Source organism: Epinephelus lanceolatus, chromosome 9 (assembly GCF_041903045.1).
Source record: "Epinephelus lanceolatus isolate andai-2023 chromosome 9, ASM4190304v1, whole genome shotgun sequence".
Taxonomy (NCBI): Eukaryota; Metazoa; Chordata; class Actinopteri; order Perciformes; family Serranidae; genus Epinephelus; species Epinephelus lanceolatus.
The window spans coordinates 27,764,990-27,787,251 of NC_135742.1; the positions used below are offsets into that span (position 1 = coordinate 27,764,990).

General features: G+C 41.6%; 1 protein-coding gene across 1 annotated transcript in view; it reads right to left on the bottom strand.

Annotated features, from left to right (window-relative positions):
- Positions 1-22,262, bottom strand: part of LOC117252808 (uncharacterized) — a 35,003-nt gene that overhangs the window by 1,811 nt on the left and 10,930 nt on the right. Inside the window, 13 exon segments of the mRNA XM_033620006.2 lie at positions 632-765; positions 868-966; positions 1,126-1,548; positions 2,120-2,659; positions 3,284-3,392; positions 3,512-3,586; positions 5,174-5,228; positions 5,399-5,550; positions 5,694-5,771; positions 5,961-6,104; positions 13,423-13,497; positions 14,217-14,329; positions 14,565-14,620. Coding sequence (XP_033475897.2) covers positions 632-765; positions 868-966; positions 1,126-1,548; positions 2,120-2,659; positions 3,284-3,392; positions 3,512-3,586; positions 5,174-5,228; positions 5,399-5,550; positions 5,694-5,771; positions 5,961-6,104; positions 13,423-13,497; positions 14,217-14,329; positions 14,565-14,620 — 2,053 coding nt within the window.

Sequence of the window (22,262 nt, forward strand, 5' to 3'; positions counted from 1 at the left end):
AAATTAAACAACATGTTTACGAACAGTTTTAAAGATCTACATTTTCATCATGAACCAATGGGCTTGAGGCTGAGCTCCACAGACAGGGGTCAGAGACTACTGAGAGACAGACTAGTTTGACAACCTTTGGACCCGACCAAATAATCAGCAATATTCTTTTTAGTTAAAGGTTTTACGTACTACACTGCAACAAACCACTATTTGCTATGTAAAGATATGGTGGCGTAATGGCATCCTGAGCAGAGAAAGTCATGCTACCTCTGTGTGTGTTGCAATCTGAGCCTCTCTGTTTTTTTGTTGTGGTAGATATTGCAGTCACATGTGCATGTTAATGCATGTGAATCAATGTGTGTGTATCCCACTGGCTAGCCAATCGTTATTACTGATAACGGCAACATTGCGTAAGTGTAATGCCTTTCTCTTAGCACTGTTGCTATTGTTAGCACTTTTCATGCTGTTAGCACTGTTAGCTTATAGCCGCCCAGCTCAGCCCCCTCCATTTTGAGAGCCGTGGGCAGCCAATCCTGGTTAAGACTACGAATTAGATGCTCTGAATTTTGTATATACTGACAGCCTTTTTATAGGGCCACAATTCAAGTTCAACATGCATTGGTAGAAACAGTAGGCCAACCTCTTGTCCATTTTCTGAGATCTCCTGTTCTTTGTCCTCAATGACGTCATCCTCCTCTGCCGTGACATGATGATCGTAGCACCTGACCAGCTCCGGTGTGCTGAGCTCTGTGTCAGATGGACTCAAAGATCGCTCTGGAGAAGACCAGTGTGAAAAGCATTCATTAAAGTCCAACCAACACAGGGAATTAATTTAGTAATGTATCATCACTCAATAATACTGATTTGTTGCCAAACCTATGCCGTTCTGTTCCTGCATGTCCTCTCCGTTGGTGATCCCATTGGCTGACAGGACGACAGTCTCGTGTTTGATTACTTGACAAATTGGTTCAGCATCTGCAATAATGATAGTCTCTTGTCACCGTGCAACATATCATGAAATGTCATATTAATTTTTGGAAAGATTTAAAATGAAATGGTGTGTGACAGTGAAACAAAACATTATACAAATGTCAATCAAGTCAAAATAACAGAATACAAGAAGAAGACTGTTACCAGTGACTGCTGCTGTTGGCTCTTCCTTTGATAGCTCAGCAGGCTCAGATGGGGCCTGAATGTCTTCTGATTGGTCATTCTCCTCTCCATCTTCCCTTGCCTCCTCTTCCTCCTGCACCACCTCAGCTGGCTCCTCCACTGGTGCAGGCTCAGCTTCCTGTTGTTTTAATTCCTCCTCCTCCTCTTCCTCCTTGTCTACTTCCTTCTCCTCCTTCTTTTCCTCCTCCTCTTCCTCTTGCTCCTCTGCCTCAGCCTGGACTGGCTCTGTGGTAACAGCGCGAGGCTGTGGTTGTGTTTCAGCCTTATCTCCCTCGGGCTCCACCTCATCCTCTTCTTCTTCGTCCTCCTCCACCAGTACAGCCTGTACTTTGTAGCCAGTGTCTGAGACCAGCTCAGTGTGCACATAAGCAGCTGTGTTGAGGTCTGTTGATTGAAAAATTATATCATTAAAACACCACTGTGTTTTTGATAAGCTTACATGTTGTAAAAGAGCCTGTGTGTGTGTGTGTGTGTGTGTGTGTGTGTGTGTGTGTGTGGGGTAGAAAAACCATGAAGAATGCAAAAGTCGGGTTCTCTGGGTGCACGTTACAGTTGAGCTTGGCACGACTAAAAGTGTATGTGGTTACTTAAGGAATATTTAATTGTGACTGGATTGTAAAAATATTCTGTGCTCTGTCATTTCTGTATAATAGGCCACTGATTCATAGTCGCTGGCCTGCTTTACACAGTCTGGAGTGTGCGGAGTAGTTTTTGGCAAAAGCATCTAAGTCACTTTAGCCTGTAATAAAAAGTTTAACAACCACTACTTAATGTCAGACGATTAATGTCTTTGGCAAAGTAATAAACAGCGTATTATGCTCTTCTTCACTGCACCATCACCATGATTGTGTTGTTTTTGCGGTAATGAGACCTTCTCTGTACATTACCTTAAAAAAGTAGAAATATAATAAAATTGTACTGTTAGATCTCAGTATAATTCTTTGTTGCACCCTACCTGTGTTTGGCTGTGGTATCTCTGGAAGAGGAGCTGTTGGAGCCTGTGGAGCTACACCAGGCTCAAAGCAGAAAGATGAGTGCTCTGGCTCGGTCGGGGTATTTGGGGGCGAGGCAGGCAGGGCCCCTGGTTGTGACTGAGAGGGGTTGTCTTTTACTGAAACGGGGGACAAGGAAGCCAAGAGAGTCGGGGAGGCCGGAGGTGCAGAAGGTTCCGTAGGTGATGGGGGTTTGGGCTCAACAACAGCCTGAACTTCGTTTTTCGTTTGTGGGACGCTGGGCAGGGCTGACACTGGAGGGGCAGGGCGAGGAGGTGATGTAGGCGGCGACATGGGGGCTCTGGGCCTTTGTGGAGAGGTGACGGGGCGGAAATCGGGGCTCGTGGGGGGAGATGTGGCACGGTAGATGGGGGAGGGAGGAGCCCGGGAGAAGGGGGAGACCAGGGGTGAACTGTAAGGGGACGATGATGTGCTCCCCTCTGGTTTAGAGAAGATGAAGGCCGTGTCTGTCAGGCTGCGCTGGTATCGTCTGAAGGGTTTGCCTGGAGTGGAAGAGAACAGTTTGTGACCAGCAGAGCAAGAACATGATGATGCACAGCAGTCTTTCGGGCAAACAGTTTTTTTTCTTACAAAATTATGACTTTATTCTTGTGCAATTGCAGTTCATCATATTTGCATTTGTATTAAATTAATTTTGGAATATTACAAAAAAGTTTTGAACATGAGCAGAAATCACATGCACGTTAAAAGAGGTTACTTCCCCAATCAAAAGACAAAGGAGGACCCCAAAACTAAACAATGCCTACATTCGGTTGACTCAGCAGGGAAAACATTAAACAAGAAAAAATGATCAAAAGGAGAATAAATATTTAAAAGCAATATATAAAAGACATTTCCACCATAAATTGGTGCATAAAACTTCACCAGAATGCAAGAAACAAAGTGTTTGATGCTCAAAATTTCCTGTGGGAGGACCCCCAGATTCCCCACTTGATACAGTACATGTTCCCTACAATAATGAAATGAAAGTTAACCCCGAGAAAGAATACACATTGTATGCCCAAAAACTTAAAACTTATGGACTGCATCCTAGGGCTATTTCAATAAACTCATATGGACCTTGTCTAGAACTGCTCTGTGTTCAAGCTCACACACAGTGTACCTACCAGTGCGGGAGGATCCAGGACTGGTGGGACTCTGTGATGATGATGACGACAGCTGCCTGAAGAACTCCCGAGGGTTCATGGAGCGCTGCGATACTAATGCTGCTGCCTCCTGCAGGTCAAGTGATGCACAGTATAGGAAGGAAATTGAAATGATTAAACAGAGCTGATTCAAAACAAAATTAAGTAATGTTAGCTGTTGTGATTTGTAGTAGTCTAAGATCCACTTACTGCTGCTTTCTCTATGGACTCACTCCTTCTAAGACGAGCCCTCATATCTTCCATATGCTCCCTCTGCTGCTGTTCCTGTCAGTGCAAAAACATTTGCATATTCACACACACACACATTTTAACACTTTTAATCTCTTCATTTAAAATAGAAGTATTTGAAAAAAGTAGATGACACAACACTCAAGACTTGTGAAAATTGTGAAAACTCAAAGAGTGTTTTGACATTTAGTCCCCTAATTAATGAAACAGCGATCAGTGCCCACTCTGAACATGGCAAATGAAGCAACACCTTGCAAGTACTTATCTCTGACATCTGCAAACCTCTCAATACACACAAGTATAACCACCTTTAGACATAACTCTAATAGATAGAAATGTACTGTATACAGTCTGCACTCGTAACCAAGGCTGGAGGTGAATTTGTAACCCTGTGAGGAATGCCTCCTTCAAACTAGTGTTGCCATGATAGTGGAATTTCTAAATTTGATACAATACTTTGAAAAATATATATTTCATTATCTCTTTTTTAATACCACAGGGAAAAAGTGACATTTGAGAGCACATGATTTATTTTTGTTATTAATATATAAATGTATTACAGCTATGACATGATGACAGATTTTTTCTTGGTTAGTAGCAGAATGACTATTATAAATATGAACAATAATTAAAACATTTTTTATATTAATGAAAACAATATTCTTCTTGCGATAGTGCCCATGATCACACATTCAAAATGCAATAGAGTGCAAGTAAAAAACAAAAAATATTTCTTCATTCCAGTAAACTTTACTTATTGCACATACATTTTTGTTTTTTATTTTAAGTCTGCTTTGGCAAACATATGTTTCCGATGGCACTAGAGCTCCATTAAATCAAATTACATTGAGAGGAGACAGCAAGTGAGAGGAGGCGGCGCTTTAGCGGCAACTATAGTTGTGTGTGTGTGTGTGTGTGTGTGTGTGTATGGATAAATTGATATTTTGACAACACTACTCCAAACCATGGTCACACACACAACCCACCTCCAAAACAGATTTTTCTTCTGTCGTTTAATGTCTGGTGTATTATCTTAAGTTTAAAAACAAATCATATTTAGTCTTGTACAGTTTGAACATGGAAGCCACAACCTTGGAGTGCATTTAAAGTTCTGCATTATTGGTTATCGACTGTCAACAAGTCTGTCATGTTAAGTGATTTATATGTGTAGAAAGCGTTCAGAGCGTGTGACAATGATTCAGTGATGGGTTAATTTATTTAGCTTTATGTTTAAATTATAACGTTCTTATTGTTGAGTCCCTTAAATATGTCATTGTAAACTAAATGACCAGCAGTGGATACAGTCAATCTACTGTTTGTTCATAAAGCAGTAATCTGAATTGCAATGGCCTTTACACAGATAAAAGGGTCAGTTTTAATGTCTTCAATGACAGTAACAGTTTTATAATCAGACCTCACCCAGCCAAAGGTCATTTCAGTTCTTGCACAGGGGTCACTGAGTTCAGGCCAGTCTGACCAAGCTGCAAAACCAGACGCCAGCAGAGCAGGTGTCCATTCTGCCCGTGAAATCATGGCTCGACCACTTTTGCCAAACTGACATTACATCATTTTACAAGCAGACACTGTGAAATTCCAGTAATACGTACACATCTTGTCACTCACCCATTTGAATTTCTCCTGTCTGCGCATCTCTTCTTCCTGCTCTGCCTGTTTTCTCCTACCAGACAGAAAAACAAATAAAATAGCACCACTTATTGCTGTTTCCAAAAATTATTATCCAAAATTACAGTGCATTTATTGTGTACATGAATATACTTTGTTCTTCCATGCTGTAAAAAATACAGCCACTAGAGGGCGCCGTTGACAGGAAGCAGACTTTGTTCCTACCTCTGCTCCTCAATCATCTGTAGCTTCTCCTCCATCTTTCTGTCTCTCTCTTCTGCATCCCTCCGCTCCTTTAAAACTCTTTCTCTCTCAAGGCGGCGTCGCTCCTCTGCTGCTCGCCTCCTCTCCTCCTCTTTCCTCTCTTCCTCTTCACGCTGTCACACACAGCGAAAAAAAATGGGAAAATAATTTAATTTTAATTTCTTTAAAAGCTTCCCAAGTTTAAATGACAGTAAACATCCAGCTGAACTATATTTCAGCCACTCAAATGCGGCTAATTCAAGCTACTTTGGTGTACCTCTGCACGTGCCCAGAATGAGTCTCTGTTTATCCGTCTCATCTCCATAGCAGCATTTGTTTTTCTGTAATTTGTACCCTATAAGAACAAAGGAATAGTTAATGTAGTGCCACAAGTTGTTACACTTCCAAATAAGGCATACAAATGCAAAAGTAAAACACTTAAGTCACAGAGGAAGTAAGTTTCTACATTAAATTGTGTCACAATGTGTATACGAAAGTCTCTGTCTCCATCTGATGGGCACATGAGGTATTGCAGGACACCCACCACTAATTCCTCCTTGTCCGCTGACCTGGAGCTCCTTCTCACCCACTGTGCGGGAGTGTTGGCCTGGGCCTTGCCGAGCTCTGCCCTTATCTTCTCCTCTGTCACGTCCTCCACCTTCTCTGCGCTAATGAACACATGTGCTTCCTGCAACACGGAGGGCAGGGAATGAAAAAGACATGGCACGTAAAGTAAGACAGATGTGAATTTAATCCACCCTTACATACTGTACTGTGGACACACACACAACCACACACAAAGGCTAGAAATCCATACAGAAGTACACACAGTCCCTCTGGTGGTTTTCTCTTGGTCTGACTTGGAGTTATGCAAACTTGGAGCCAAACAGTTGTGCAACTGCTTCAGTTTTAAGGATTGTGAGAGAATGAAAATACTCCCTGGCTTTAGTGCGAGGACAGGAATGCATTGGTTTGGATGGTTATAGATGGCAGAGGGGGGATGGGAAAAATGAAAAATAGGGGTGAGATAGGGAGATTTTGAAAAAGAGGATGTGAAAGCATGTGTTTGTGCAAAAATATAGGTAAAAAAAAAAACAGTCTCTCACTTAGTATGCGACAGTTACTCAATGCCAAGAAGTGAAGCTCAAGGGAGATTAAGAGATGTGAAAAATAAGACTACTGACGGATCACAATCAAAAACCACAGAACCAAAACAAAGTGTTCCTCTGCTGCTATTTCTATGGGACGGATAGGTGTTAAACGTGGGCTGAACTCATGCATGTATACAGGCATTTTTTATGTGGCCAAGACCTCAGAATAATTTCCATGTAAGTCCAGGCTTGTTGATGGAGGGCCAGGTCTGTCAGCCTCCAACAGGAAACCACAGCTTTATCTGAGTGACAACGCTGACACTGACACTGAACAGAGCATTCAATGTGCCCTATAATACATGTCAGTGCAGGGTATAATCCATATCACTCTAGCTGTCACTGCCAACTGCACACACACACACAGACCAGACAAGCAGTCCACAGTGCTGCCAGGGATGCTGGGAAAATCACGGAAACAGACAGAACCGCAATCTGCAGCAAAAGCTCTCAATGGCAGAGAATGTTTGCCCATTACTGACACTGGCCCTGCATCCTCGCGTACTGCCATTAAGTACAGGACGGACAAAAACTGCCAGGGTTAGTGACGGCATCACCCATACTCAACATAAATGTGCTCACAGAACTGCATGGGAGTTCATCCAAAGGTAGGGCAAATGGATATTATCAAACATGTAGAGTTCAGACAGCTCTGTGCAGTTGAGTCTAGCAGATGGACACATGGATCTCTGCGTACTTCACACAAATTGCCTCTAATTATTTTCTTATTCTTTTCCATAACAAAGGACATGGATTCATTTTTTATCATCTTTTTAAATATGTAAATCATAGGTGTTTGAGATTTTTAAAAAAGTCCCAACCATCCTCTCAGTCTCTCACCTTTCTTTCTATGTTCTTTTCCCTCTTCTTTACACACTGTTGTCCTCCCCAGCTAGGCTGTAACATTAGCTAGCATAATGGTGCTAGGTGAGCTAGCAGTAGATACGGATGGCAATTGTAGCACAGTAGAAAGAAGATAATTCAAACATGAAACTGCTCCCAGCAAAGTCTGTGGATTATCATCAGTAACTGTTTGATGATTTTTGGAAAGAGACATTACTTTTGAGTTTTCCAAATTGATTTTTTGGCACTTTGAGCACTACAAGCTGAGTGCTAAGTAGTATAACTTTACCCCTTTTCCATTAAATGACTGCATGCAGGGAAAACCCATTAAAAATAGGTGACAGACTGCTGTCCCAGTGCCAAAAAAAGAGCACAGGAGTGTATGTGGCTCTGCAGAGAAGTATGCCTTTAAACGTTAGAGACAGGCCAGAAAACAGGTTAGTATACAGTAGAAAGCTGCATGAAGGCGGGTGAAAATGTTATGGTGGCAACATCTCTTTCATATTGCTTACTTACTCAGTCTCTCAAAATTGGTGCTGACTTAATTTTGAATGTTGGAATTTTTTCGAATGTTTAAGTATTACGTCATTGCATTGCACTGGCAAAGGGGCTGCAATTGGTGTGCTGACCTGGGTGTTGTATTTCTATCACAGTCAATCGGAGCTCAAGCCAAAAAATACCCGTGACTCCTGCTGAGTCATTTGTTTAATGAGTGAATGCTGATTGTAACCTTTCCCATTAAATACAAAATATATTCGAGAGAAGGCAGACATCTCTACAGCCAATATCTCCAACACTCGGCAACCCACATAAAAACAATCCAGATTATTACATGACATCACAGGTAAGAGGAAAACAGGGCTGGGCGGCATGACAAAATTTTCATATCACGTTTTTTTTTTTTTTTTTTTTTTTTTAATTATATCGGTTTCATGGTATTTGACAGTATTTTGCTCGGTTAGGTAAACTGTCCCTTTAATATGTAAATCATAAGTGTTTGAGATTTTAAAAAGTCCCAACCCTCCTCTCAGTCCCTGACTTTGCCTTCATTGTTCTTCTAACTCTTTTTTCCACGCCGTTTCAGCTACTAACATGTGTTTTGCTGTAAGTTTAATGACCTCAAAATCAGCGAGCATTACGTATTTTACTCTTCTATTTACTGTATGTTCACAGTAAGGCTTTAATAGTAAACTGCTCTATTTAGGAAAATGTGTCATAATCACCCCGATCCATGCCCTAGATATTTTCCTGGGAAAATCTCATTATAATGTCCAAGTGGGTTGTTGCATGCAACAGTCTTTTTAGGATCTGTGGCATTAATGACCTTGGCAATGAAAACTCGCCACGGGTATAGGAATGTAATCTCTCTAAGAGGAAAAGGAGCCCAAGGTGATGTGACAGGTTGAGAGTTACCGGCTTGATATAATAGTGCTCAACTCTGCACAAACTGTCTGCTCTCTGGAACTGCTTCAGGAGTTGTTCAGACTGTGAGAGGCAGTAGGTGGATGTGGGTACTCAAGTGTCCCCAGCTGGAGTCTGACCCAGATGACTGATGCATCATTTAATCATAAATTTAAGTAATTGTGTATATGTAGAATTCTGAATTTAGATTTTGTTTTAGTTTTGAAAATTTTACTTTTATAATAATATAAAAAATAATGTAAGGTGATTCATGAAAAGTAAGACGGGATTCTTGTACTTCTTTTTTTGGGGGGGGGGGGCATTTTTTGCCTTTAATGGACAGGACAGTTAAGTGTGAAAGGGGGAGACAGAGAGGGGATGACATGCAGCAAAGGGCCACAGGCTGGACTCGAACCTGGGCCGCTGCGGCAACAGCCTTGTACATGGGGCGCCTACTCTACCACTAAGCCACCGACGCCCCGGATTCTTGTACTTCTTACAAAATATGGCGACAGTTTTAGCAGTTATATGACAGTTATTTTCATAAAGGTTACGAAAAAGTAACGTCACTTTGTAATGAGAGCTCCTCTGCTGAAATGAGACAGAAGCAGAAATTGGGCTTTAAAGTAAATCCTTTGTTCTCAAGTGTGTGTCAAGGCGCGATGACAGACGTGAATGATCTAAAGTGCCTCAGGGTTTAGCGCCTTGACCCGAACATGTTGCTTTATTCCATATTTACAATAGAAGCACTGTTCGGTGTTGCAATCCAAATCCCCTGCTCCACCTTAAAATAAATTTGGCATTGCTCCAGGATGCCATGTGGCCAAATATGGTTATTCTTATAACACTTTGATTAATTAAATATTTAAATATAAGAAAATGTCCAACTTCTCGTGTCTTCCTTTTAAAACGCTTTCTCATATCTGATTACTGTGTATCAGATACTCTCACATCTACCTCCTCCTCAAGTGTATCGCTCACAAAATCAACACACCCTTCTGACTCACTTTATTCTGCTATTATTTCAGTGAAAATGTCAAACAATAGAGACATCTGCAGCCTATTCATATTTAGTTTTCATAGCTTCATGCCACGCTGGAGTACAGTACATAAAGTACCCAAATCTGCGGCTGCTGCAGACTCGCCTTAACAAAACCCCCTCACTGCCAGCTGGGACATGCAGCACAGCAAGCCTGAAAGACTGAGACAAGGTGGGAAAAAAAAGAGGGAAAGAGAGAAGAAAAGAAGCAACCAACAAATACGAACTAACAAAGTGCCGAGGGGAATTCTAACTAACTGTATCCAAAGCAATGAAAGCCAAGATTCTCAGAAAACAAGCTAATTTAGCCTCCAGTTATTATCATCAGTCGATTTATGGATGTGGGTTTTCTCAGTAGTTTTGTTTCCCAGTCACCAAAAGGTCAAGTAGGTATTAGCTGAGGTTTTATTATCTGATCGAGATGTGGATGACAGTCAAATACAATCTTGCTTTGGTGACATAATACCAGCAACTATCCTACAACCCCTCTATTTTAAATTCTTGTCCCATAAAAACTAGTGCTCAAGTCCCCCTGAGACTATGTGAAAATAGTCATGTATTGTTTTAGAGTACAAAAGAATCAAAGCAAGAGAGGTGACCTTTAACAGGTAGCCTATGAGTTTTCATGAATGCATTATGTAATGCAATGGATTTGACTTTGCATTAGCATTGCCGGAAAAACTTTGCATATCCTTCACTCAAACCTTTCGTGCTATATCGTAGGCAACTGGACTTGCTTGAGTTTCCTGAAGAATTTCACCTCTCACCCAAGAGGCTTCTTCAGTTCTAAGTTGGATGAGAGGTGAAGCATCTTCAAGAAACTCAAGCAAGTCCAGTTGCCTACGATATAGCACTGAAGATTACCATGACCTGGATGACTGAGAATCTTCACCAACATGCTTTACTCTATGAAAAATCCATCTAAAGCACAAGCCCACAGATTCATGGCTTCACCTCAGTAAATAAGGGAAACTTTCAATTAAAAATAAGCACTGACAGACTCATTGATTGATTGACTATCAATTGATTAGTCAATTTTAAGTTGCCAGGGGCCTAGTGCACTCGTTACAGCACTCGTCTTCCATGCGGAAAGTCCGGGGTTTCGAATCCTACTGGGGCTGACGTCAGCAAAGGCATGCAGTCGCAAGAGGCTCCCATCGCCAAATCAAACGGGATCAGATTCCTTAAGGAGGCTTCAGGATAAGAGAGTAACTCCAGAATCCAAGAAGCCAAGTCCTCAACGATGGCACGTCTGAGGTTCCAGAAGTAAAAGCAGATTCAATCAATATTAAGTTGCCACTGGATTTTAATAAAGAAGACAAAGAATCACTAAATGGAGCCTGTAATATAAGTAATTTCAGGCTGTTCTTACAAACTGTTCAGAGGTCTACCTACAAAAAGTCCCTCTCCACAATCCACATATAACCTGCAGAATCAGGAAGGCTGCAATCACGTGACCAATGTGCTGACAGGAATAAAGAAGGAAGTGGTAGAAGACTGAAAATTGGTGTAAGACAGCAACAACATAGGACTCCCCCCCTGGAGACCGGTGTTCAGAACCGTGTGAAACCAAGTGAACCTTGAGTAGTTTTATGGTACGTCATCATCTTAACTTAACCTAAGTAACTATACTTGCCTAAACCTAACCTGAGTAACTTGACGTTAACTATGTAACTTTACGTTAAATATGTAACGTCATTCGTGGGGTGCTATTTCGTCAGATATCATACAAGCCGCTGTATGAGGACAATTTCATGGTTGTTATCCTTGAACCACGACATAGGTCTTCATCGATACTAGCACTAGCACTAACTTCTTTACAATGTCACTTTTTGTACCATTAATTTTTGCTTGGCTGTGAAATCTTTGTAAAGACTGCTAGACACTAAACAAACCTGTTTCATTAATCATTTTTCAGGAATTTATCACACGCCAATCCCAGTTGATTTCCCAGACAGAGGAATGACACAGACTTTGCTGTTGTGCAAGCTTCCCATGATGTTTACGGTATTCGTTGCCAGCATATGAAGTAAGCTTCTAAAGATCTTGTTTGTTCATGAACAATGTACGTGATGAGAACGGTGAATAAAGGCAATTACGTGGCCTTAACAGAGTGTGACAAACATCACATCTGTTGGCAAAGTCAGAATGAACAGAAGACAGGCTAGCATTTTAGCATGTCATCACTGCAGTGTTTGCAAATACGATCCATATGCTTGGCTATAATGTCCTCACTGCAAGGTGATACAGTGTGTTCTCTTTTAGTCTGAACCAGCAAAAAGTAATACAGCTCAGTCTGAACTGCTGTGCAAAGGAAAAATGAACTTACATTCTTCTTTTGCAGTTTAAGCTAACAGCTGTCAGAACAACAGTTTGGTCTTGATCTAAGAGGTTTCTGTTCCATGTTTTGTTTTTATCACAAACAAGTGGGTTGATAGTGACAGTAGTGACCACAAGTTGAATGCACTGTCATGACACAGGTCTTGCTGTTAATGTATACGTGTGTGTGTTTGCTAAGGTCAGAGGTTACAATTCTCCCACAATTCTCAGAAGGCAAGGCAATATTCTTTTTCTTCACTCCATGCCATATTGACCACAGAGTAATCATTTCTCTACAATTTTGAAATCCCACATGAATATGCACACAAGCCCAAGAGTGCTCTCTCTCTATCACTCTCTCTCTCACACACACACGCACACACACACATAGAGGGGTTAGGTACTTTCAGACAGTGGGTCACAAAATCCCAGACTCGACATTCACTCTTTAAAAAAAGAGAGACAAAAAAACAACAAACATTCCACAGATGCTTCTGCAGTTGACTGGGTGATGCCTTTATATGGAAACCAGTAAACCTAGGGGTCAGATGAACCTCTCCTACCACTAAATAAACACAGTTTGAAGAGCACAGATGGACACGAGAAGTTGCAGCTAACACAGTGACAGATGGAGTCGCTGATACACTGTCCACACACCTGAAACATAAAATATACGTAAGTTCTCCATTCTCTGTTCCCTTTACTTCCTGTCTCTCCTATCACCACTTGAGCTTGTGACGTGACTTCAGGTTGAACCACAAACAATGGGGCTTTCAAGCCCAAACTCAGCTGTCTCCCCCTGGTAGCGACATGGCAGATAGGCCAATCGCGTAACCAAACACTGCAATAGAACAGGAAGTGGACTGAGGACAGGAAGCTCTCAAAACAATACAAAGTAAACTACCGAGAGTAAATATAGAGTTTGTGAGCACAAAGTCGAGAGTCCAGGGATAAGGAAAACAGAGAACATTTTTTTCTCTATTGCAGGGGTTTTGGTAAACAAGGAGTGCCAGGTATTATGTTCACAATCTTTTCATGTACTGGACTGTTTCTGCCCCTCCACAATGCTGAAAATGTCAGCTGGAGTTACGTCCCCTTTAAGGTTAAAGTTAAATAAACCAGCTTGTTCTTTTATACATTTATACAGTATTGTTCACCAGACACTGATGCCAATAAAGCATTTTGAAAATTGAAAAACTGCATGACGTGTACAAAGGTTTGTGACGTAAGATCGAGCACATCTTGAGCTACTGCACCTTGAAGAAGTTTCTGATGGCTGGGATGTGGCTGGCACATTCTGTCCTTCGGAAGTCTTCCACATTTTGGCCGACCTGCGGACAAACACAGGATGTCGACACTTACATTCATATCATGCCTCTCTTTGGGGGGGGACTAAAAAAAGAGGAGGAGGAGAGGCTGAGGAACAATAGGATTCACATTGCTGGAGTCTATTTGGACAGATGACTCACTAAAAATATAAAAGCTCCAATTACAAGTCATGAAGAATTACAATCACAGAACTACTGTATGCAGCATTATCTTTTGAGTAACTTTAGCAACACTGTAATTCTGCCAACATCTGTTTAATGGACTAATTCATGACCAAAGTATGTGCGTCCTCCAACTGTGTGACAAACATCAGACATGCCCTGTGATTCATAAACTTTTGTACAACAATGACGCACATTCTCACAGCACTTTCCCACATGTCAGATGCTGAATAAGCCTGTGCCAAAACAAGACCATAGAATGTGAATAAGTCAAGTAACTTAGGATTTCCTCCAGAGCATTTTACAGATTAATGAGTGTATAGATTCTTCTGTATGTGACCACTTAAGATGTTAAACCCCATTATCTTGGAGCTGCTAAATGTCTTTGCTGTATCTCAATGAACGCGAGTGTGTGAGCACCTATGTGTGTACCTGCTATTTTTGTATGTATGTGCAAAGCTTACGTGTGTTTGTGTAATTAGTGCTGGTATGTGTGTTTCTTTAACATGATAAGCCCGTGCTTACATGAGCTAAGCCCCATGAGCCCGTCTGCCACTCACCCAGCTGATCATAGCAATCCGGGGGCCTCCTGTCTCCGCGCTTCCCACTTTGCACAGTCCATATTGAGGCTTGGAGATGTGAAACTTCCCTGCCAGCTCTGCCACACCACCCGCTGTTAGAGAGGAGAGAGAGATAGGGAGAAGTTGGAGGGAACAAAGGAAAAAGGGAGACTGATGGAGGGGTCGACAACACAAATGTTACATTCTCTCTCAATAGCTAATTGTACGAATGTTAGATTATTTTCTAAATGCGAGAGGACATGTGAATCCCTTTCTAAGAAAAAGCTGACAATGATTTTTAGAGTTTGTATTTCTAACAAACATACCACACTTGATAGCCCGTCTTACCTCCTGAGTCAGCCAGTTTGAGCTTGTTGGTGAATCCATCATATGTGAATACTGCCCTGTGGACACACAAACAAACACACAGGTCAGCTACTGAGAAATGTGAGTGATAAAGACATAACAGACATGTTTGTAACTAGTGGGGCCAGTAGTTTCTGTAATCCTGCTGACAGGCAAACAACAAACTGAACCCGAAACATAACCTCCTTGGCGCAGGTAATGAAGACTGTCATCAAAACACAGGTTGATTTTTCAGGATTGAACGACTACTTGTTTGATTCCTGTGTGCCCAATAGTTATGGATCATCCAAAACATTCATATCCAAGCGTGCGTGGGTGGACAGCTGGGTACGCCATGTGTTCAGTCTTGCATTGTGCATGGGACACACACATGCATAGCCAGATGTTTTACTGCACATATTTTGTCTTAAGCCATAACAAGCTTCCCCGCAGCACAAAGCATCTCTACAATGCGCCGGCAAAAATGAATTCTCCTCAACTGTGACACATGCACTTGTTCACTTTTTTTGCTTTCCCAGAGGTCTTCACAGTACATGCGTAAAACAGGAAGGCGCTCGGCAGCACATTCTCAGTGTTCGCCTCACAGATGGATGGCTCCTGAATGTTAAATAAATGCAGTCAGTGCTGTTCACAGCTACAGGGTTTTTGACATTTTGCAGGTGAAAACCTGTCCTACCGCACCCTTCAGTCAGTCAGACTGCAGGTCACTGTGGCAACTCAACAACTCATGATGTGTTTGCATGAGACCAGCAAGATATAACTCCACTGCTGAACAAACTACGTGCAGAGTTATTGAGTGAAGTGTTCGCTTTGTTGCAGAATGTGTCACTTCATATTCAGCAAAATTCAAGACAAATGGGATTCATACTATGGTACTTGTTATGCTACACATCTTCCTGGCTGTTATCTATACCACTAGTTCAGAGTAAAAAATGATACCCATATGCTATTTGACATGACATGCTTCCAATATAATCCTGATTCATGTGTGTGTTTGAAGCACAACTGGGGGTAAATGTGTTTGTGAGTGTAAGTGATTTTACGAGGCGGCCTGCAGAGAGATGAATTGTTAAAGCTTATTGTGTGTGTAAGTATAGAAGCGTTTCTGTGTCTGACTGTGTGTCTGTGTAAACTTGTCTCTGGTGGACTCCTGGGGGTGTGTCAATAACATCTGGAGCTGGGTAGCAAGAGTGTAAGGCCATGAGCAGCTATTACAGCGGGCCAAAGGTGAACGGTCTGTGTTTGTGGATGTGTGGCGGGTGGAGGGAGAGAGAGAGTGAGAGACAGTGAGAATGAGACACAGAGACAGAGAGGGAGCGAAAAAAACAATGTATTAGTTTAAAACATTTAAGCCTACTATAAAAGTCGACAGTAAAAACAACAGCAGTTTGGCATAAAGGCTGACAACTGTCCGGCTAACTCAGTTAGCATCTCTGAATGACTCTGTTATTTTTTCCTGGGACAACAAGTCTCTGTCCAAAGAACAAAGAGCGACGAAAGTCAATTGGTATGTGTGTGTGAGTGTGCTGAGGGCACAATAACCATATTGTGCGCCCTGTTGAACCAGCTGCACGCCAGCCCTGCACAGCTGAAACTGTAACTGTTCTCTCTTCTTTCTTTTTTAGATTCTTTTTATTGTGCTGATAATGGGGACAGGTGTATATCTAGCATATTATCAAGCAAAACCAAGTATTTTTAAATCAAAAAAGAAAGAAAGATTCACCAGGGCGTTCCAGTGCTGCGTAAGTTTTGTGTCAGCTGTATCTTTGACTAGGCAATATATTGATATTAAATCAATGCTGTGATATGAGACTAGATATCATCTCAGACTTTGGATATTGTAACATCTCAAGTGTTGTCTTCTCTTTGTTTTAAAGGCTGAATTACAGTAAAATAATGTAATTTTCTGAACTGTTTCAGCTGATCTATCATTGCCTTTACCCACTTAGTCATTATATCCACATTACGGATTATTTATCAAAAATCTTACTGTGTAAATCTTTTGTAAAAGCACCAACAGTCAACCCCACAATATTGATATTCGATCAAAAATATTATTATATTTCATTTTCTCCACATTGCCAAGGCTTACCTAGATCATTCACGTCTCAGGGATTAGCCACAAAACTATAGCAACAACTTACTCCACTCCCTCATTAACTTTACCAGCATCCAGAGCTCAGACACCACCTCACATTTACTGATCCTTGGTCCTCAAGACATTCCTAAAGGTCACCATTCACGAGCAGTCAAGGTCGAAGGTTGCTGTGCCTCTGAAGGAGTCTTAATTGCATGTGCAAATTCTCCACCCACAGGGAACAGGCTTGCACACGAGGATACACTGTGCTGTGGGAGACTCTTTGTTCCGCCAGGGCTTTGACTGAGGTGGAGTTTGCAAAGATCCTATTTTCAGGCATTTTTCTCCTCAGGACTTTACTTACGGTAATCCCTGTCTTGGACACAAACAAGGTCGACGGGTTCACAAATGCAATATTTTACAAAAGCAACCAAAGTAAGAAATGGTTAAGATCTATGAAATCGGTTTCTGTAAGTATAAATGGGACCTGATCACTTTGTAATAAACTTCATTATTATGCCCCGAGGGAGGACACATATCGCTGAAATGCACTGGCACAATAAAGTTTATTGAGGGGATCAAGTTACCATCCTCAGCCTTTTCTATACTTTCTCTGAAAGAACTGTTTTGGTTTTATCAAAAGATTATCTGCAGGGTTGAAATTTAAATGAAACCTGCTATTATAGTATTTCTACGGTTCAGTGAATCCTCGCTGCTGACATGAAATGAATGGATTATCTTTGACAAGAAGGCCCGCAAAAGTTCACAGTTGTGAATATAACAAGCTTTTAAAGCCATGCTTCTTCTGCACTGCTATTTACTGTAACTGAGGATAATGTCAAACCCGGTGGTGAACCACTGATTGATAATCTGGATATGCCAACAGTGTGGTGGAGTGAGTACAGAGGGATGGTGCTCCTTCAGCACTGACCACACAGACTGTGGAAGGAGTACTTCACCCTTGAAATGACCATTTGTTTATCAGTTACTCACCCTGTATTGCGTTGAGGGAAGAATCGGAACATGGAGAAAATTCTCACAAACTCTCACACAACTCGTGCAGTATAATCCAAATCTCATTTATTTATATGCTTAGTTCTTCCCAAACATATACAAAAATGCATGTTTTTAGGATGTACTGAGCATACGACTGGATAAATGAGACTTGTATTATACTGCACAAGTTGTGTAAGAGTTTGTAAACGGATGTTTTACTGTAACTTACTGTAAAGTTTTGCTGTTGTTACTGTAAATGTAGGCCCCTGTGAGTTTAATTCAACAACTGAAAAAGAGTGTAGTCTGTAATTGATATACAAATGGTCAGTGGGGTCAGGTTTCCATTTAAGGGTCAGGTTCACATTACAAGTGTATAACCAAGTGTAGCTGAGCAAGACAAAACAGTTCTGAGGTCACTCTTTTGTAGCTGACCCACGATATGCCACATCCAAGTAAGACAACTGGATGGCCATCTCTCTCTCTCTACTTGATGAGCTTTGTGACTGTTCTGTTACAGCAGCAGCATTTCATAGTTGTAAAATCTCCCCTAACTAAGAGAGCAGATAGACCCCCATTCCTTCACACATGTAGGTTTCTTGAGCGCTACACTGACTGATGAGAAAAACAGACTCTCTTATGTCTGTACTCCAACCCACCTCCAAACTCAGCCAGCTATGACCTCAGCTCTGAGAGAGGGAGGGAGGGACAGAGGGGTGGAGAAGAATAGGAGAAGAATAGGAGAAGAGAAGAGAAGAGAAGAGAAGAGAAGAGAAGAGAAGATGGCACAATCTGAAACAACATCAAGTTTTTTGTTGTTTTTTTTAAGGCAACTAACAATGAGGAATGAAATCTGTGCATCATTACCACAGCCAACCACTCAGTGCAGCTATAAAACAAATAAACAGCCATTTATCTCTGAGTATACAGACACAAAGGCGTACATACAGTACATAAACACAGACAAAAACGCGCACACACCAAATATACTATAAGCCTGAGCCAGCAACAATAGGGACTGTTTGTTTTGGACTACCAGAGCCCCTGTAATACCTCTAAACATGCTCCGCTCTACCATTTCAAGATGAACATAACAGAAGCAGATGGGGAGCTGTGCTGGAGAAGGCCTTGTTTTCACTTATTCAGGCATTCCACTACACCAGGCTACACTATGAACCATTTCAGTGTGGTAATATCCAGGAAATGCTTGAACACAATGCACACACTTCTCTCGTGTTGTCATTTCTGGCGAGACATCAGTAGATTTTCTTATTTTGCGCTCTCATCCAATTTTGTTTTGATGCTCTTGGGAATTGCATTTCATTGTATTTGTGTGTTGTTATACAATAAGAGAGAGCAAAACGAGTCATTGAGAGTGTATATTGAGCACCAGAACCAATAACTATTTGTCATATTTCTTGTTCACTTCACTATGCCTTCTCTCTCCATATATTCCGTTGATATCTCACCATCATTACTACTAAATTCATTATTGTGACCCCCGTCTCCTACAACACATATTTCTTCCCCTCCTGCTTTAAATCCCGTAGCACAACATACCTCTTTCACAAACCAGAGCAATATCTCATCCTCATCTTTTCTCCCTCGACTCCACACTTCCTACCCTTCGTGTCTCTCTGAGAGGAGGATCTTGTGGGCTCATGGGTCATTTATTCATTCCATCTTTGCCAGCGGGGGAGATATGAGAGATTTGTGGTTATGCACGCTGTTGCGATATGATAAACTGCGCATGAAGAGAAAGATATGAGAAAATGGATGAGAGGCTGGAAGCTCCCACCAGGATTCACTGCCCAGATTAGGCTCTCCATCAGATCGCTCTGTCGTTCCTTCTTCCCCTTACTCTTCCACATATTTCACACACATCCCCAGTGGTCCCGCCAACTCTCCTGCAAGGCATTTGTCAAGACCTGTGATTTTAACAGTCGAGTCATTTCAATGCTTATTTCATGCTCTAACTTCTTTCAGATTTGCATTCTCATCTACCTTTCCACAAGCCCCCTTCTGTTCATTTCATTTTATGTCATATGTCTTTTTCTCCCCTCCCCCCATCAGCCCCCAACTTCTCACTCTTGGCTCAAAGCTGACCTGGGCTCCCAGTGCTATTTTTAGTCTCTCTGTCTACCTCTCTGTCTGTGCTGGAGTGGGGAACTCAGAGACGTCCCCACAGCGCACAGCGCTCATTTCCTCTCGCCAAACATGGGCAAAAAAAGTCCAGCCAGACCCGACTGCTGAAAAAGTCATTTTCCCCCCCCTTGTCCGGCATGTTACTCATATATTGTCCATGCAGCGACCCCAGCGGTGCACACATTCCTACGTCCGTCTGGACTGCAGAGACATGTGGAGGTTTATGGGTAGAGGTTGAGAAATGTGAGTAAGAGACAGGAAGTGACGGAGCGAAGAGAGTGTTAGGCCATTTGATACAAAGAAGTAGAGAACAGGAAAAGGAAAGAATGGCACATTTGTCTGGCTTGAGCGGTACAGTGTGCTCCAAGGTGATGCATCACTGTAAACATCATGACTGAAAAACGTGGCATGGTAGACCACAGGCACGGACTATTGTAATGTGGTGACAGACGTTGCTAGGAAACATAGACACTTTAAATAAAGAAAAGTGCCATTTGTTTTTATATTGTTCTGCTTCAAAAAAACCTACACATGGAATAAGGACTGTCAAAAATCCCCCACAATCCCCAGTGCTTAAAACCGCAGTGACCCAATGGGTGCTTTTCTCTTTGGCCCCTCATTAAGTGATCAAACATGGATGTCAGAATGATGTAGAGTGCTGCTGAGGGTTGATGTTTATGTGAACACCTCTCTGTGCTTATTAAATATCCCACTTGCCGAAAGAGTGCCAGAAAAACAGAGACAGGGTTAGGAGGGAGCAAGGGAGAGAAAGGATGTGACAGTGTCTCTTGAAAAGCAGGTAATAAGAGAAGAATGTCGCAAAGAAAACAGAGAGGGGAGAAGCACGCAGAAAAGGGGTAGTCTTGGTTCTCATGCTCATGGCAGCTGGCCACAGAGGATTCAGTCAGGTGCCCTACAGAGAGTGAGCTGTAACCACTGTAATCCCTGCAAACCAAGCAACAGGGCCCCTTAATACGAGCTGCTGAGCAGCAGGGGATTGAAACACAGCACTGAAGTCTCCTAAAAGACCATTTAAAATTATATTTTATATGAAACGTATCTTGGTTATTAATTAAAAATGGAAATATAATTTACATTTGAATGTATCACTCATTGGAAAACAATGTTGTTGATAGAGTGACAAGGCAGAACAGACAGAAACCAAAGAAAATCACTAAGGCGATGTTTGTGGCGTGAAGTTACACATGAACAAGCCAAACATTCGCAAGCACTATGTGGTTTGTCAAGTAAGGTGCAATATCCTTTTGCTGTCATTTCAACTGAAGACAATGCTCTCCCACTGAGATGGGATTCAAGTAATGCGCCGCGGCAAGGGCAGTGTACAAAGAAATCATCGTTTGTGCTAGAAATAATAAGCAGGAGTATGTTTTCATTTTAAAACATATGCTGTCAAACTCCAGTCTGTGTCTGGTCTATGCCACAGGTATTATTGTGTCAGCAGTAAATCTGGCTCCAGGAAAAGGCTTTATGTAAACCTCTGGCAGCGGCTCGACATTTCGGTTATGATGTGACAGTAGTGCCTAGTACAGAAACCTTGATCCAATAACCAAACCGTGCCAAGTCCCAATCAACAGCATTAACACTTGCCAAACTGTCAGGATATCCTACTGGAAACACACACACAGCTACACAGACACACACACACACACACACACACACACTGAGTTTAATTCAGTCAATGTTCTACATTAGGGTTTAATTAGGTGTAATAAATTACAGCAGTGTTACTGCAGACGAAAGACTTATACTCTCTGAGAATAAACACTTTAGAGTTTTCCATTTTAATAGTGAAACTGATGCCACACGGGGAACAATGCATCTGTTAAACCCACTATGTTTCCGTGACATTTCACAACAAAAAAACTTGATCTTCAACTTGTGTTTAATCCAGGTGCCTACAGTAATAGTACCATAATCGCAACAAACAAAAAAGTTTTTGAAAAGCTTCACCTCACACCCTGACAGTTCAGATCCACACAAAACTTCTGGATCAAACATGAATCCATAGAAACACTTCTGAATTAATGGAATTTAAATGAAACACCTGGCCAATGTGAGGCTCTGCTATTGTGCTAATGTACAACTGAGGTACTTTTTATACACATATTTTAAAAAGTCTCACTGTATCAACAGAAATCTACCAACTGAGTAAACTTGAGTGACTCCAGAGCAAAGTAATGCAAAAACCACTGCTTGCTTTGCATGTTTCAAATACTTTTGAAAACTTTGACAGTTGGCCTGCAGGATGTTGAGACATGCTGGGGTGGAAATGTGACCTCGTTTTAGTCCAACCGTCACAAAGATTTGGATTATCTTAGGTGTTTTCCTCAAAAATGAATGTAAAACTCAACTCTAAAATGATCTACATGCATGTATTGAAAAGGAGAACTTACAGTAACCTGCACTTTGTAAGCATGAAAGTATGTCTTTGCTTTTATTATGTT